Raw genomic sequence first — 14,948 nt, forward strand, 5'->3', positions numbered from 1 at the left:
TCGACAATTCGAGGTCTAAGAAACGTCTCGCTCCAAAGTTTAGCTCTAAAAGCGTAAGGATGCGGTGGAGGCAACAATCCTCCTTCCCTCACACCTCCTATCCTTACCCTCACTCCTCCCAGTGTTGTTCTGCTCGTTACGGACAAACGGGAATCGACAAAGGACGACGTTTCGGCGAGTTTCAATCGGGTTAAAAGTTATTAATTGTCTTTGGAGTAATTGCGGCAAAGCGTGTTGTATTGTCACAGTGGCAGAGAGTTGCTGTGTTGGAAATAACGACTTAATTTTCGAATATTAGGGTAGGTTATTTGAGATTTAAGGACGTGTACTATTTGGATATTAGTGTCGAAATTATATTTGATAGTCTTTTTTATTAACGATTTAATTAAATGAAAAGTCTTTTAAGATAACGTCGTATTTTTGTAGAAAAAGCTAGTTTAGTTTTTGGAAATTTAAAACCGCTGTTCTAAAAATGGTCTATTGACTTGGTGAGTGTCTCAATCGGCACTGACTCACCACAGTATATTATGCAATTTTTATATTGTTTGTTTTATATTTTATTTATCTAAAAGCTTTAAAAAATTTAGTAAAACTATTTTTTATGTAACAATATTTTTCACTGTACTGTTTGCAACATTGTTTACTAATAAAATATAACTCAAACGTAACAACTTTAATGAAATTAGAGTACAAAGCTTACCGCCGCCGGCCGCCGTCAACTATAAAAGACCTATACGTGCACTAACAACTCTATGTTGGGACAAGGTCTTTTTTGCAATAAAAAATAGTAATTTGTTAAAACGACTCAATTTATTTTGTTTATTATTCTAAATTCAAACATTACAATATGATCTAGATAATTTTATAACATTTTTGTAACTCTGCAAACAAATCACTTTTGATAATAGCTTATTTTGCCAAAATCAAGCCAAATTTGCTGACAACTATATATTGGAACAGCACAACAAGAAATTTGTTTAATACGGAGTTACATCACCTTTCGCCTTAACTGCCTGAACTCTTAATGGCATTGTATTTACCAAAGATTGGCACATTTGAGGAGAAAAATTATGCCAAATTTCCTGCAGTTTTGCCCACAAATCAAAAATTGTTCGTTGAGGGTGGTTCATTAAATATTGCTTCATTTTATGCCACAGAGTTTCTATAACATTGAGGTCCGGACTACTTGCAAGATGGGATAGAACTTTTATATTATTATTACTGAACCAATTTTTAATTGATTTTGCTGAATGGCACAATGCTCCATTTTGTTGGAAAATATAGTTTTCGTTTGGAAACAATTCTACAGCACTAGGCAAAAGTGAGGTCCCAAGTATATGTTGATATTTTTGGGCGTTAACAGTGCCATGTATAAAATTTAATTTGCCCAAACCTCTTGCTGACATGCAACCCCAAACCATAATCCCCTTAGGAAATTTAACAACCCTCTTTAAGCAATCTTTATGAAAGGCTTCGGCTTTATTTCGTATTATTCGTTTTCGATGATCTCCAACGCAAACATCAAATTTAGACTCATCGCTAAATATGACCTTATTCCAATCATTTTGTGTCCACGATAATTTAGATTTTGCCCAATTGTAGCGATTTTTCTTCTGAATTTCTGCCAATGAAAAACCGCTAGGTTTTTCATTGACCTAAATAAGAATTTGTATCAATAATCTTCAGGTAATTGATTATCCACATAAAATAAAGTTTACCTTGTAAAACCCCAGACCGCATTTATGGATATATTTTCGGCAACATTTTCTTGATATATTTAAACCAGTTACAGTATTCCATTTAACTGTTACTTCACGAAGAGTACTTCTCGCAGACTTGCAAATTTTTACTAAATTTCGCAAATCTCTTTGAGATACAAACTTTTGGCCTTCCCGAACTTTTACCTTTAACGTCTACATTGGCAGATTTGCCGTATTTTTATTATTATATTAAAGACCGTAGTTTTTCGAATACTTAAATCATCAGAAATTTTTCGAATTGTTTTTCCCGTACTGTATTTACGAATGATAATTTCGCGTAGCTTTTGATTTGTAGCTTTTCCACGGACCATTACTTTGAATTAAATAATTAAAAAAATTGAAAATTAAAAAAATTAAAATTACTTACAGTAAATCTCACTACTCAAAGTATCGTGTCACTTACAAGCTGTCAATGCTGAAGTAAACAGTTTGCGACATTTGCGACGTTTATAACAAAGCCGCCTATGATATTAATTATTTAAAAATACTTGTCCCAACATTTAGTTGTCAGCAAATTTGTCCTTTTATGAACAAAATCCGCTACTGTATATATGGATTGATTTACAAATTCATAAAAATATTGTCAAGTTGTTTAGGATATATGGTTATATTTAAAATTTATATTTAAAAAATTAAACATATATTTTTCAGTTATTTTGAAAAACCAGGGCAATAAGTCCAAAATATGACCTTGTCCCAACATATAGTTGTTAGTGCTCGTATACACTTTCGAAAAATTAAAATCGTGTTTTCAAAGCACTTTTGCAAAGGCCAGGTGAAATTACAGAATAACGAAGTAGAGATCCCGAAGCTTTCTGAGGAATTGCGGTTCGAAAAGTTTTGTTCCACAACAAAAGCTATACCTATAAGAATTCGAGTTTTCGTTTTATCGTTGCATTCTATGGGTTTGCTCCCGTTTTATAGCTGTTACGTTATAAACCGAAGATATGACTTGTTTTATTATTAAGTAATAATGCTGTATAGGATGTCCATATTTCGTATGTTTTATGGGAATTTTTGTTTATCAGTAGAGATATATACAAAATGCCGTTTTCACGCTATTCTGTTAATTTTTGATGAAATTAAAGACTATACATATAGATTGTTTTGTCCTAGCCCTCTTAGTTATTTGAAATTGTTGCATTTTTCAACTCCCCTCTTATTACAGTTGAGGGTTGGAACCTTTGGTGTTACACAGCAAAATATAAACACTAAATCACCACAATACACCAAAACACTTTTACTTTTACACTGGACGCGCGTTTCGCTAACCATGTTAGCATCATCAGCAGATGATTATAAACTAAAGACGATTAAAGACTAAGATTCTTTAGTTTATAATCATCTGCTGATGATGCTAACATGGTTAGCGAAACGCGCGTCCAATGTAAAAGTAAAAGTGTTTTGGTGTATTGTGGTGATTTAGTGTTTATATTTTGTTCCCCTCTTATGTCGGTTATCTTAAACAGGCTCTACACTATGCGGAGAACTCTTCGAAGCAGGTCGAGGTCGCGTTTCGTCGCCCAACTTTGTCGCATTTCGGTTTATTTCCAGTTGTCTTGACCTACTTCGGTTTGCCTCGACCTACTTTCGATTCTTAAAAGCGCCTGAAAACTACACGTCAAGAGGGCGTGTTTTTTTGGCGTTTCCTGTTGTCTCGTTCAATTTTGTTTCGTTTTGAGCTGTTTCCAAAACGTGTCGGTGTCTATACCCGAGGCAAAGGACTTTTTTTCATAAATCTCAGTAAAATAAGTAAATCTAGACGTTTTTAAAATAGTTGTTGTGTTAATAATATTTTGTTAATTACATCTCGTGCTGAACGTTTTCGATGGGCCACCCTGTATATTCCACAAGATTAATATTAGATTAGTAATTTATTGAAAAGTTGAAAACTGTATACCGTAGAGTTTTTTACGTCGAATTCGGTGGCGTAACTAGTTTTTTTGTTGAGGGCTGTCATTCTTGAAATATGGCCCAAACTTATGTTTGCTTAAGTGCAATACATTGTATATGTATTGTTCTATTATTTTATTTGCCCTGATACGAGCTTCCTAAAAATATAATATAATATTATGTCAAAGCTAGGTTCTGTGAGCTTTTCAACGCTAGTTTCTGTGTGTGAAATTATTACATAAGTGCAGCAGAGTATTTGATATCTAAAAGCTCTAAGAGTTCATTTTTAGTACAGTTCAATAAGATAACACGATGGAAACGAAAACCCAGCTGATTTATATAAAATAAAATAATAATGTTCTTTTAAACTTATATTATTTATGTTAAAGAGTTGAATAATAATTTTTTTACGAAGAGGTAATAAATTTGGATTTATTGTATTTTTTGAGGTACCGCCACTGTCTAGTTTTGTACTACTAATGAACTTACCCCCTTTATCACTGAGTGTTGCCCCACTTCCGCTACCCCTGTGCTCCAAACTACCACCAGAAACGACGTTGTTTTTGTGTTGTTGGTGTCGCTTTCTCCTGTGATCGCCGTTCTGCGTGCACTGAAGCCTGAGCACTAATATCACCACTAAAAGCACTATTAGTAGTGCGGACACTACACCTATAATGACGCTCATTAGTGGTGTAAATTTGAATGTGGCCCTGTGCGTATCTAGAACATAAAAATAATATTTTATCAGTTTTTATACATGTAAAATGACAAAAGTAAAATAAAAATTAATTTCAAAACCTTCATGTATTTCTAAACAATTTTTATATTTTCATTTTTTTCCCCGCCGCACAATGGATCGAAGCATAGGAAAATAGGGACATTGACTTATTTCGTAATTAATACTTTTATTTTACTGTTTTTTATGTACCACTTCAATAAATACAACAAAAATCTAAATTAATATGGCATTTTGTACCATATAATTTAGAAAATATACAGGGTGTCTCAAAAAAGAACTAATATCTAAACAAAAAGAAAACAAAATATTATTACAAAAAAAGAAATTGCTTTCTCTGTTAAATCCTAAATTAATATGGCCTTTTTGTACCAGATATTTTTAAAAATATACAGGGTGTCTTACAAAAAGAGCTCATCTATAAACAAAAAGAAAACAAAACATTATAACACATGAGAAATTACTTTCTCTGTTAAATCTTAAATTAATATGGCCAAATAGTTAACAAAATATACAGGGTGACTCACAAAAAGAACTAATCTCTAAATAAAAAAGAAAACAAAAAATATTATAAACAAAAGAGATATTGCTTTCTCTGTTAAATCGCTATGAATTTTATCACAGCTACGCATATCAGTTATATATGTATCGGAAGACAACAAAATATTATGTAAAATGTCTTCATTTGCAAAAGTTCTGTTAGACCTTCTTGAACGGCATTCTCTATATTTCCGAAAGTATTTATTCCTAGACTCTGAGGTCTCTTCAGACAGATGCCCTATCGGAAACCAAAAATTGCTGATGATTTTTGCTCCATGTATCAAAATTTTGTGTAGAGAAGATGGCATGTAATACCATCCATAAAGGTTAACTCTTCTGCAGTCTCTTTTACAAATTTATTAAACTTTTCGGCATTTATTTTTTTTTCCTGAAACCAAAACTTGGAGTAATGTATATAGTCTTTCCAGCAATCAATTCATCGATTCCTGTAATTTGTTATGAGGCTTTTCGAAGTTTCGGAAAAATCTTCTCGCAGTGTTTCCATCGTTAGTTGTGCCCCGTCCCTGTTTAAGGACATCGACTATCAAACCCATTTCCTCTCTAAATCTAAAATAAAATTGCAAATATATTCTGCAAAGCAACGCGTGATGCGCGTCCACGGCAAACTCGACAAATTGCCGAATATCAATTCAATTGCCGAATACCGAATACCAAAACGAAAACATTTCTGGGCCTTTCAACCTATATGCCTTATGTATTGTATTGTAATTCAGTCCCACTCCAATGTTCTTCGACGAATATACTTACCTATATCGGCAAATTACAAATTGTTTGATGGTGCACTGTGCGTGCATTGCATAAATTCAAGGATTTTGACATTAAAAACATTATATTTTTTGCAGTGGCACTTTGGGGCAGCCAATTTTTTTTATGATATGTGCTAGTAAAGGTGGCTCTTTACATTGCACGTAATATCTCCCCCACATCCGGCTTACATTTTTTGTAATTCAAGAAAACTTTATATTTTTTAAAGTCTTAATGACATAAATAAAAAACAAATGAGTTTTTCACTTCTGGTGTCACTTTTTTAAACTTAACAATCCAATACTATAGCCCAAGAACGCTTCTAATAAGTCGTTATATATAACAAACAAATATCTTTACATCCATTTCAAAATTACAATCAAATGTAAGACTCTTTATCTACCAATTTGAATGATTTTTTCAATTTACTTCAAATGGTGCTCATATGCTCAATAAGTAAATAACAAACAGACATACTGTATATGTTTTACAAGACTAGAATATCTCTTTAACACAAATATGTAAAAAAATATTTAAATTTGGAACTCTTCAAAAACAGCCAACGTCCCTATCTTCCTATGCTTCGATCCATTGTGCGCCGCGTCGCATAGTTTTAGCTTTAAAAAATTAAAGTCATTTTATTTCAGGGTCAAATCGCTAAAAATCTGATGTGTTGATTGTTGTGAGGAAATCGTTTCTGAACAGGATAAAAGGAAATTAAGATATCACATAAAAAAAACATGTTTGAACATTACAAAGGGAATTTTGACGCCTAGAAGATAGCGTCATAGCATCAAATTTCATGATGGTCTATCCACGTGCCGAGTTTGATTACAATGGCGTGGAAGTTTCATTTTTATTTTGATTTTTTCCAAATAATTTATGATGTAACATAAATATTTGGATGAAAATTTCACACCTCTACTTTTCAACCAATAAAATGCTTTAATGTTGACTAGTTACCATGGCAACTGAAAAAATTTCCGGAAATTTTTTCGAGGCACCACGAAACTTTAGTGGAAATTTTTTGACAGTTGAAAAGGTAAACATAAGATCTACAATCATAATGTGAATGAACTACAATGTCTATATATTGAAATATTACCCATTTGAGTTTTAGCATTTGATGTAACTAAGGTTGGTAATATTTTTTTATTTAAGGAAATATGTTAGATATACCTACATATGAATTTCTTCGAAATTGCCATGTTCTAAAAAATATAGTTCTGCCGCCTTTATTTAACTAAAGCTGGTATTTTTCTATTTAACGAAATATGATGGATATACACTTGATTTTGATTTTCGGGTGTTATCTGGTTTTATATTTTCAATTTCTTCTTCAATGACTTGTTGGTTTACTTTTCCAAATCACTGACATTTCGCTATACACTTCTTACTCTACGTACAGACGTTTTAAAACTAGTAATAGCTTAATGACAGAATCGCAAACAAAATGACAAAACACATAATATGTCAAAAACATCAATACCTTGGCCAACAACAAATTGAAATTATTTTAAAATGTCATGTTGGATTAATATTTTTTTTTCAATTTAGGTGTGAAATTTTTTCTTACCGAATACACACAAGCTTAAATTATTCCTGGAATTTTCTTTCGGGCACGAATATTTTAGGAAAATCATCCCTCGTCTTCGACTCGGGATAATTTTCAAAATATTCGTGCCCTCAAAAAAATTTCCGAAAATAATTTAAGCTCTTGTGATATTATAAGTGAAAATTGGTGTCTGGGAATTTTTTGACATGAGAAATTTGATTATGATGTCAATATGACTCCTACTTGTAGAGGGCGCCACCTACATATCTTTTAACTGATTTGAAGAGTAATAACTTTTAGTCCGTGCCTGTATAATATTACTGAGTAAAAAAATATATGTTCACGACATTTTTTACGGAAAAAAAAGTCTCTTAAGGAAAAATCGCTACATGAGTAATGGTTCTCGAGATATTTGGAATCGAAATTGTCAATATCTGTCATCATTTGCTGTCCTCCATTCGCGAATTTCAAGTTCCAGAGCTTTACGCCCTGGGCTACTCGAGAACGGTTCTGAAAGGAGCTGTGGTTTGGTTTTGTTGTGCCTGGTGCCTCCATATGGCGCGGAACAGTTCTGAACTTTATGACTCAATTGAATGGAGTGAGAGTATCACAACAGTTCTTGAACAGTTCAGAGCTGCACAACTGCATGAATGGAGTCATAAATTAAATATCTTCACTATACAGGTTGTTAACTGGACAGTTACTTATAAGGAAACAGAATGGCAATACTGCTATTGAGAACGCATGCACATATAGGGTTTTCTGCCGACTCGTCCCGGACCGAGGTTGCCATATTTTAACCATAAAAGCTCTTTCGCGAGTAATAAACACATTAACAACCTGTATAGTAATTAGACTGAAATCATAAGTTCCAAATCTTTTTTGTGCCAAAAAGTTCAACAGAAACTGTTTTATCAAACTTCGCAGAAAAGTTTATGATTAATTAAAAAAAAAAATCCTTGAATTTATTTCAGTCAAATAACTATCTACTCAAGGTATGTTTATTTTTTGTCAATGACATGTATTGACTAAGTATTTCCATTCCACATAGCATCAAATTTCATGAATTTATCTATAATGTCCATCAGAGTTATTATGAAAGGAAGTATTTTTTTTAGAAAACTTAACTACCCTGTGTCCCAAAAGTTAAGATATTTAGGACATATACATTCATAGGAAGTTTTTTTCTAAAATATATCCATGAATCACCACCCCTAAAATACAATAAAATCGAAAAAAAAAAACGGGGTCAAAGACGACTGGGAGAATAACAATCGATGATAATTTTGGCGAGGTCAAGCTTTTTAGACGTCATCTACTTTTTTAATGCCTTTTACTGTCAGTTGGCCTTAAGAATGTTTTTATTTTTTTTACATTGAGTAAATATTATTTTAAATAGTGTTGTAGTTTAAAATTCGAGAAAAAAGTTGAAAATATTGTGATGGGGGGGGGGGGCCGTCTATCTAAAAATAAACGTATTTCTTTAAACTCAAAATAGTCAATTTTAGGACACTCTGTATACACAAATAATTATTGTTTTTTAAAATATTATTTGAAAACTAGAGAGAGAGAAATCAGACAAGGAACAGAGATGATAGACGTTAGGTTATGGCTTTGAGACGGATTGATGTTATTTTGGTTTGCAGGTTTTGGTCATTTTAAGAATATTATTATAATTAATGTTAACTAAAACATATATTTTATTTTCTTGTGGTAATATTCTGTGCTAAAAATTAGCTTGATTTATTTGATCTGAAAATTGATTGAATTTATCCTGTGAATAATTTTAGTTTAAAAGTAATCTAAATACAATCGTTTACTGTCCATCCGTGGCGATATTTTTGGTTCAGTGTGACAACAAGGGCCTTGTTGAGTGTACAAATATTTTTCGACCGTGCCAGGGCGAATATCTTAGCTAAAAAATGAGCAATCAAAATCAAAGAATAGAGTAACTCATAGTCTAACGGTATTTGCACCAGAACCAACAAACCTTTAACTTTAACTTGATGCCTCGAAATCAGAGGCTTTAGTACTTGCGGGTGGGGATATGCTAAACTAACAAAAACTCTTCTTATTACGATCTTGGGTATGTTATACGACAATAGATATACAGGGTGTTTCAAAACAAATGCGAAAAACTTCAGGGGGTGATTCCTTGTTCAAAATAAAGGGTACTTTGCTTAATAAACGTTGGGACAAAAGTCAACTATTAGGGAGATATTGCGGTACAAAGATGGCGGAAAAATAATGTTTTTATTTTTTATCTTGAAAACGAAAAGAGACAGATTAATAAAATTTTATGGAAGCATTACTGTTATGAAAACACACTTTCTGGTAATTTTTTCACTTTTTTAAAATGAGTGGAAGGGGTTGAAATAAACTACCCATATCGTTCTTGTTAACGAAATTTAAAGAAAAATCTTATCAAACACATGCAAAAAAATTAATTTGGATAGTTTAGTTTGTTTAGAAACTTTTTTATCTCTTGTATTTTTTTGATGAAACTCACCGATTTGAAATTAAAAAATAAAATGTAAAGCATTACATGTCAGGACAAAAAACATTTTCTGATAAAAAGAATCTAGTGGGCTGCTGTAATTTTTTAGAAAAAAATCTAGTCGGCCGCTGTTACTTTTTAGGATGTTCCTAATATTATTTTATTTGACATTACTCTACTGCAATACGTTATTATCTAGATGATTATTTATTATCGTTATTATCACTATATTCTTAATCTAAAAATGTTTTTGTCCTGACATGTAATGCTTTACATTTTATTTTTTAATTTCCAATCGGTGAGTTTTATCAAAAAAACAATAGGTAAAAAAGTTTCTAAACTAACTAAACTATCAAATTAAAGCATTTGCATGTGTTTGATAAGATTTTTCTTTAAATTTCGTTAACAAGAATGATAGGGGTAGTTTATTTCAACCCTTCCCACTCATTTTAAAAAAGTAAAAATTACCTGAAAGTGTGTTTTCATAACAGTAATGTAAGCTTCCATAAAATTTCATTAGTCTATCTCTTTTCGTTTTCAAGATAAAAAATAAAAACATTATTTTCCGCCATCTTTGTACCGCGATATTATCTCCCTAATGGTTGACTTTGACCCAACGTTTATAAAGCAAACTACCCTTTATTTTTGAACAAGGAATCGCCCCCTAAAGTTTTTCGCATTTGTTTTGAAACACCCTGTATGTGTCTGGAAGCCTTCTATCCTTTTCAATCTTTTTTATAATTAGTGTTAATTTTGAGAAGTTTTATGTCATTTTTTAATAAATGACATCTAGAAATAATAATAATCGATAGTGCTCACTCACTAGTCGTCTTTGACGCCATTTTTTCCGATAATATGGCATTAGCAAGTCATTAAGGAACATAGCAGGACTCATTTTTAAAGCACATTTAATGTGTATGGCACAAAAACTTATCTATTCTAAAGCCACTGTAATTTAATAATTTAATTTTTTTTTTCATTATTTTCATTTTATAGGATTTTTTTGTGAATTAAAAAAAAAACAACAAAAACGTAATATGAATTTCCCTAATTCGGGCTATATTTTTATTTCGAAAAAGACCAACAAACAACTTGAACGCCTCTCATTTCGAATTGTTTATGTAAGCCTGTACGAGCTCCCTGTCCCTAAAAAAGAACAGCAAAACCCCAATTTTAAAAATGCCAACGTTTTTTCTGTCCATTCCCATATCGGCTATTTTATGTTTTCCATAAATCATGGAGAATGCTCACTTCGTCTGGCGAGAAGCGTTTGATTGTTGTGCGCTCCGGGAAAGGGTATAAAAATAAACACGATAAAATTTTTGCAAGGCTTCGGTAAGAATAAAACTTTATTTCTGTTTAAAAGTATCCAGTTTCATTGTGGAATAAAATAAACGGTTGGAAATTTGTAGAGAACTCTGAAATTATTCCATTACAAAATAGGAGAAACAGTGTGAGAATGATCTTCTAGTTAATGGTGTAATTTTTAGCAAATAATTCTGTGTTTTCAAACTTCACAAAAACTTTTGGGATTAGCAAGCACGTGGCCAAAATTAATACTTTTGTGACGTTTGAAAAAAATAGATTCTTATATTCCTTACCTCTTCTGCTGTGAGCTGTTTTCCGGTAGCCTCAAAGTTGAGGCTGCAAAATGACCGGTTCGCTTCGTCCTTTGGAATTGTATGCAAAGAGAACCGCCTGGTACTGCGCTCCTGGCTCCAGATTGCTGACTGAAAACCTCGCTATAGGGGCGGTAAGGTTGTCTTTCAGTACCTGGGACTGACTTTCTTTCAACTGTAAAAATAATAGAGTAAAGTAAAGGCGTAAGAAAAACGGAAATTGCAATATACAATACAGGTTTATTAAAAGTTTTTTTGGGTCCAACAAAGAAATAATATTAATCCTCGCAAGCGGGTGGAACACTTTGGAACACCCTGTATGATTTAAAAAAAATCAAAATATAAAAAAAAATTATCCGTGTCCAAGCGTTTTCCCGAAATACTAACCGTTTTTTAAATAACAAATATTGTAATATTTGATGGGCGTGTTCACCCTCTTGGAATTTGAGATTCGAGATACCCCTCCTTATCGAACCTCTACACCCCGCACAGTCAATCCGTTTGCCAAAAATCAACTTTAAACGTCAAGCAATTTAAGCAGAATCGTGATTACTCTATGGTCATATTTTATGAAACACCCTGTAGGTATAAATTTTAAAAAATTCTTAAAATATGTAAAACAACAAAATAAAATATACGTGTTTAAGAGTTTTTCCGAAAAACTCACCGGTTTTTAAATAAAAAAATATTCTAATATTTGAGTGGTGGTTTCACCCCCTTAGAATTCGAGTTTCCAAAAATCCCTTCTTAAAGAAAGAAAGAAAGAAAGAAATTGCTTTATTGTCATAAAAAAATTTTACAATTTTGTTGACAAAGCTTAAAAAAGAGAATATAAAAAACATACAAAACTTCACTTAACAATAGAAAAACATATAAAACTAACAGCAAACATACAAAACTAAAACAATACTTTATACAATTATAGAAATTGTACATTGTCAAAAATTTATTTAATTAAATATAAATAAAATATAAACATACATGTAAATAAACAACTGTATATAATGTCAATACTAAATTTAAATGGATAGAAAACAAAATCATTTCTTAAATTTAGCGAATGTGTGTTAAATTTAGAACCCTAGATATTAATAAAAAAATCGTTAACCGCGTAAAAGGCTTTCTCCAGTAAGTATGATCTCAAGGCTCTGCGAAATGCAGGAAAGGATGAAATGGAATTAATTTCAGATGGCAGATGATTGTGCATTTTTTTGCATTGTACAATATGGAACTCTTTACTAACTCAGAGTGAGGGGTTGGCAGATACAAGTTATGCTCTGCGTTCCTAATTGATAGCCATGAACTGGACCTAGAGAAATACTCGATACGTGCTTGCGAACTAGGCAGACGGATTCGAGTATGAATAGGGAAGGAAGAGTTAATATTTTATATCTTTTAAACAAGTCCCGGCAGTGAGCACGACTGGTTAGCCTCAGTGAATATCGCACAGCTCTCTTTTGTAATTTGAAGATAGCTGCTCAAATTGAGTCGCACAACACGCACCCCAGAATGGAAGTGCGTATCGGAGATGCGACTCAAAAAGGAACATAATAGACTGTCCTAGATGCTGACAAATTAAGCACATTAGCAACTGATCTAAGTGCGAAACAGGCAGAACTTAATTTTTAGCTAAAGCATCGATGTGCAAATCCCATTTTAAATAGTTGTCCACAACAAGGCCTAAAAAATTTCACAGAATCAACGACGTCAATGGTGGTATTATCAAGTTGAAAAGGTAGCAACGTACTTTTATATGATAAGACTTTAGTTTTAGAGACGTTGAGACACAGATAATTAGAATCGCACCATGTTTTATGTTGATTAAGTCAATGGAAATGGTTCTATGAAGGCCAGTGGTGTCCGGGCTGCTCCATGTGAAACAAGTATCATCCGCGAAGAGACAGATTTTACCACTGGATGTCCAGACTAGCAATATCGTTGATAAACAACAGAAACAAAATAGGGACCTAGCACTGAGCCCTGAGGTACTCCGCATTCTATTGGCTTGCAAGAAGACACAGTCTTATCAACCCTCACACGCTGGTTTCTGTTGTTAAGGTAGGACTTAAACCATTCAAGAGGCGTTCCCTCTGATACCATAGTACTGCAATTTGTTGAGTTAGGATGTTATGATTAACACACAATCAAAAGCTTTCGAGAAATCACAGAAAATTGTTGCTGTAACGAGACGGTTGTTCAGACTGGAGTATACATTATTAAACAGCGAAAACATAGCGTCATTTGTACATTTGTTACTCAAGAACCCAAACTGAAAGGGGATGAGTATTTTGTATTTTAGAAGAAATGATACAAGCTCTTTTTTAACCAGTCTCTCCATGATCTTCGATAACGTGGGAAGGAGTGCAATTGGACGATAGTTGGAAGCTTGCTCTTTATCACCTCCTTTATGCAAAGGAATAATTATCGCCGACTTAAGGCAATTTGGAAAAGCACCATCTTCAAATGACATATTAATTAAGGCTGAAAGATGGTTTAATGTACATTCCGGCATACTAGAGAACATTTTAAGAGTAAGTCCGTCAGTCCCTGCTGAAGATTTATTTTTTAATATCATTTAATGTATTGCGAAGCTCTGCCAACCCCACAGGCGTAAGGGAAGAAACTGTGCAAATTAACATTATAGTCAGAGAGAAATGATAGAGGATCAAGGGAGGGTGAGATAGTATTCACTATATTCTTCGCCACATTTACAAAGTAATTGTTTAGGTCCTCAGGTGAAGTTGAGGTTATGTTGGACGAAGAAACATTACTCCTCAAGTCATTCACAATCGACCATGTTTCTCTTATCGAACCTTTACACCCTAAAGTCAATCCGTTTTCCAAAAATCAGCTTTTTACATCAAGCGCTTTAAGCAGGATCGTGACTAATCTATGACCAGATTTTTCAAAACACCCTGTATACATTTTTAAAAAATCTTAAAATATGTAAAAAACAAAATAAAATATACGTGTTTAAGCGTTTTTTTCGGAAACTTGACCGTTTTTTAAATAAAATTTTTTAATATTTGAGGGGGTGGTTTCACCCCTTGGAACCTTTAATTTCGAATCCCTTCTTACACCCTAGAATCAACCTGTATGCCAAAATTGAGCTTCTTACGTTGAGTGGTTTGAGCAGGATCGTGATTAATCAGTTAGTCAGTCACTTAAGGATTTTATATATTAGTATAGATGTTCGGTATGGTTTAGTTTTTGTGACTTGGAAAAGATATATTTTTTTGTGATAACGTCACAGTTTTCTACGAATTTTTGCAACAGGTTACATTCTGGCAACAGAATATTTATAACACAGTTTCTGATATATCGCTCATCACTAACAACTACATTACCGTTGTTGACATGACATAAAATTACTGCAGAGATAATATACATACCCCCCCCCGTTTTTGTTGTTGTCGCTTCGAAATTCATTAAATAACTTGACAAGGCATTAAATTCCACCCGACCAACCCTAAAAAGCCAATATTTAATTTAATTAGTTGGACAGACCTGATAGATCAATAGTAACCGCTGGATATATTATTGCAAAACCACCGGGATATTTATTATTTAGGTGGTCGAAATT

General features: G+C 32.8%; 1 protein-coding gene across 1 annotated transcript in view; it reads right to left on the bottom strand.

Annotated features, from left to right (window-relative positions):
• Positions 1-14,948, bottom strand: part of LOC115876219 (Down syndrome cell adhesion molecule-like protein 1) — a 337,865-nt gene that overhangs the window by 32,531 nt on the left and 290,386 nt on the right. Inside the window, 4 exon segments of the mRNA XM_030891919.1 lie at positions 4,143-4,373; positions 9,240-9,304; positions 11,348-11,390; positions 11,393-11,540. Coding sequence (XP_030747779.1) covers positions 4,143-4,373; positions 9,240-9,304; positions 11,348-11,390; positions 11,393-11,540 — 487 coding nt within the window.

Source organism: Sitophilus oryzae, unplaced genomic scaffold (genome assembly GCF_002938485.1).
Source record: "Sitophilus oryzae breed Bouriz unplaced genomic scaffold, Soryzae_2.0 scaffold_1420_pilon_pilon, whole genome shotgun sequence".
NCBI classification, from domain to species: domain Eukaryota; kingdom Metazoa; phylum Arthropoda; class Insecta; order Coleoptera; family Curculionidae; genus Sitophilus; species Sitophilus oryzae.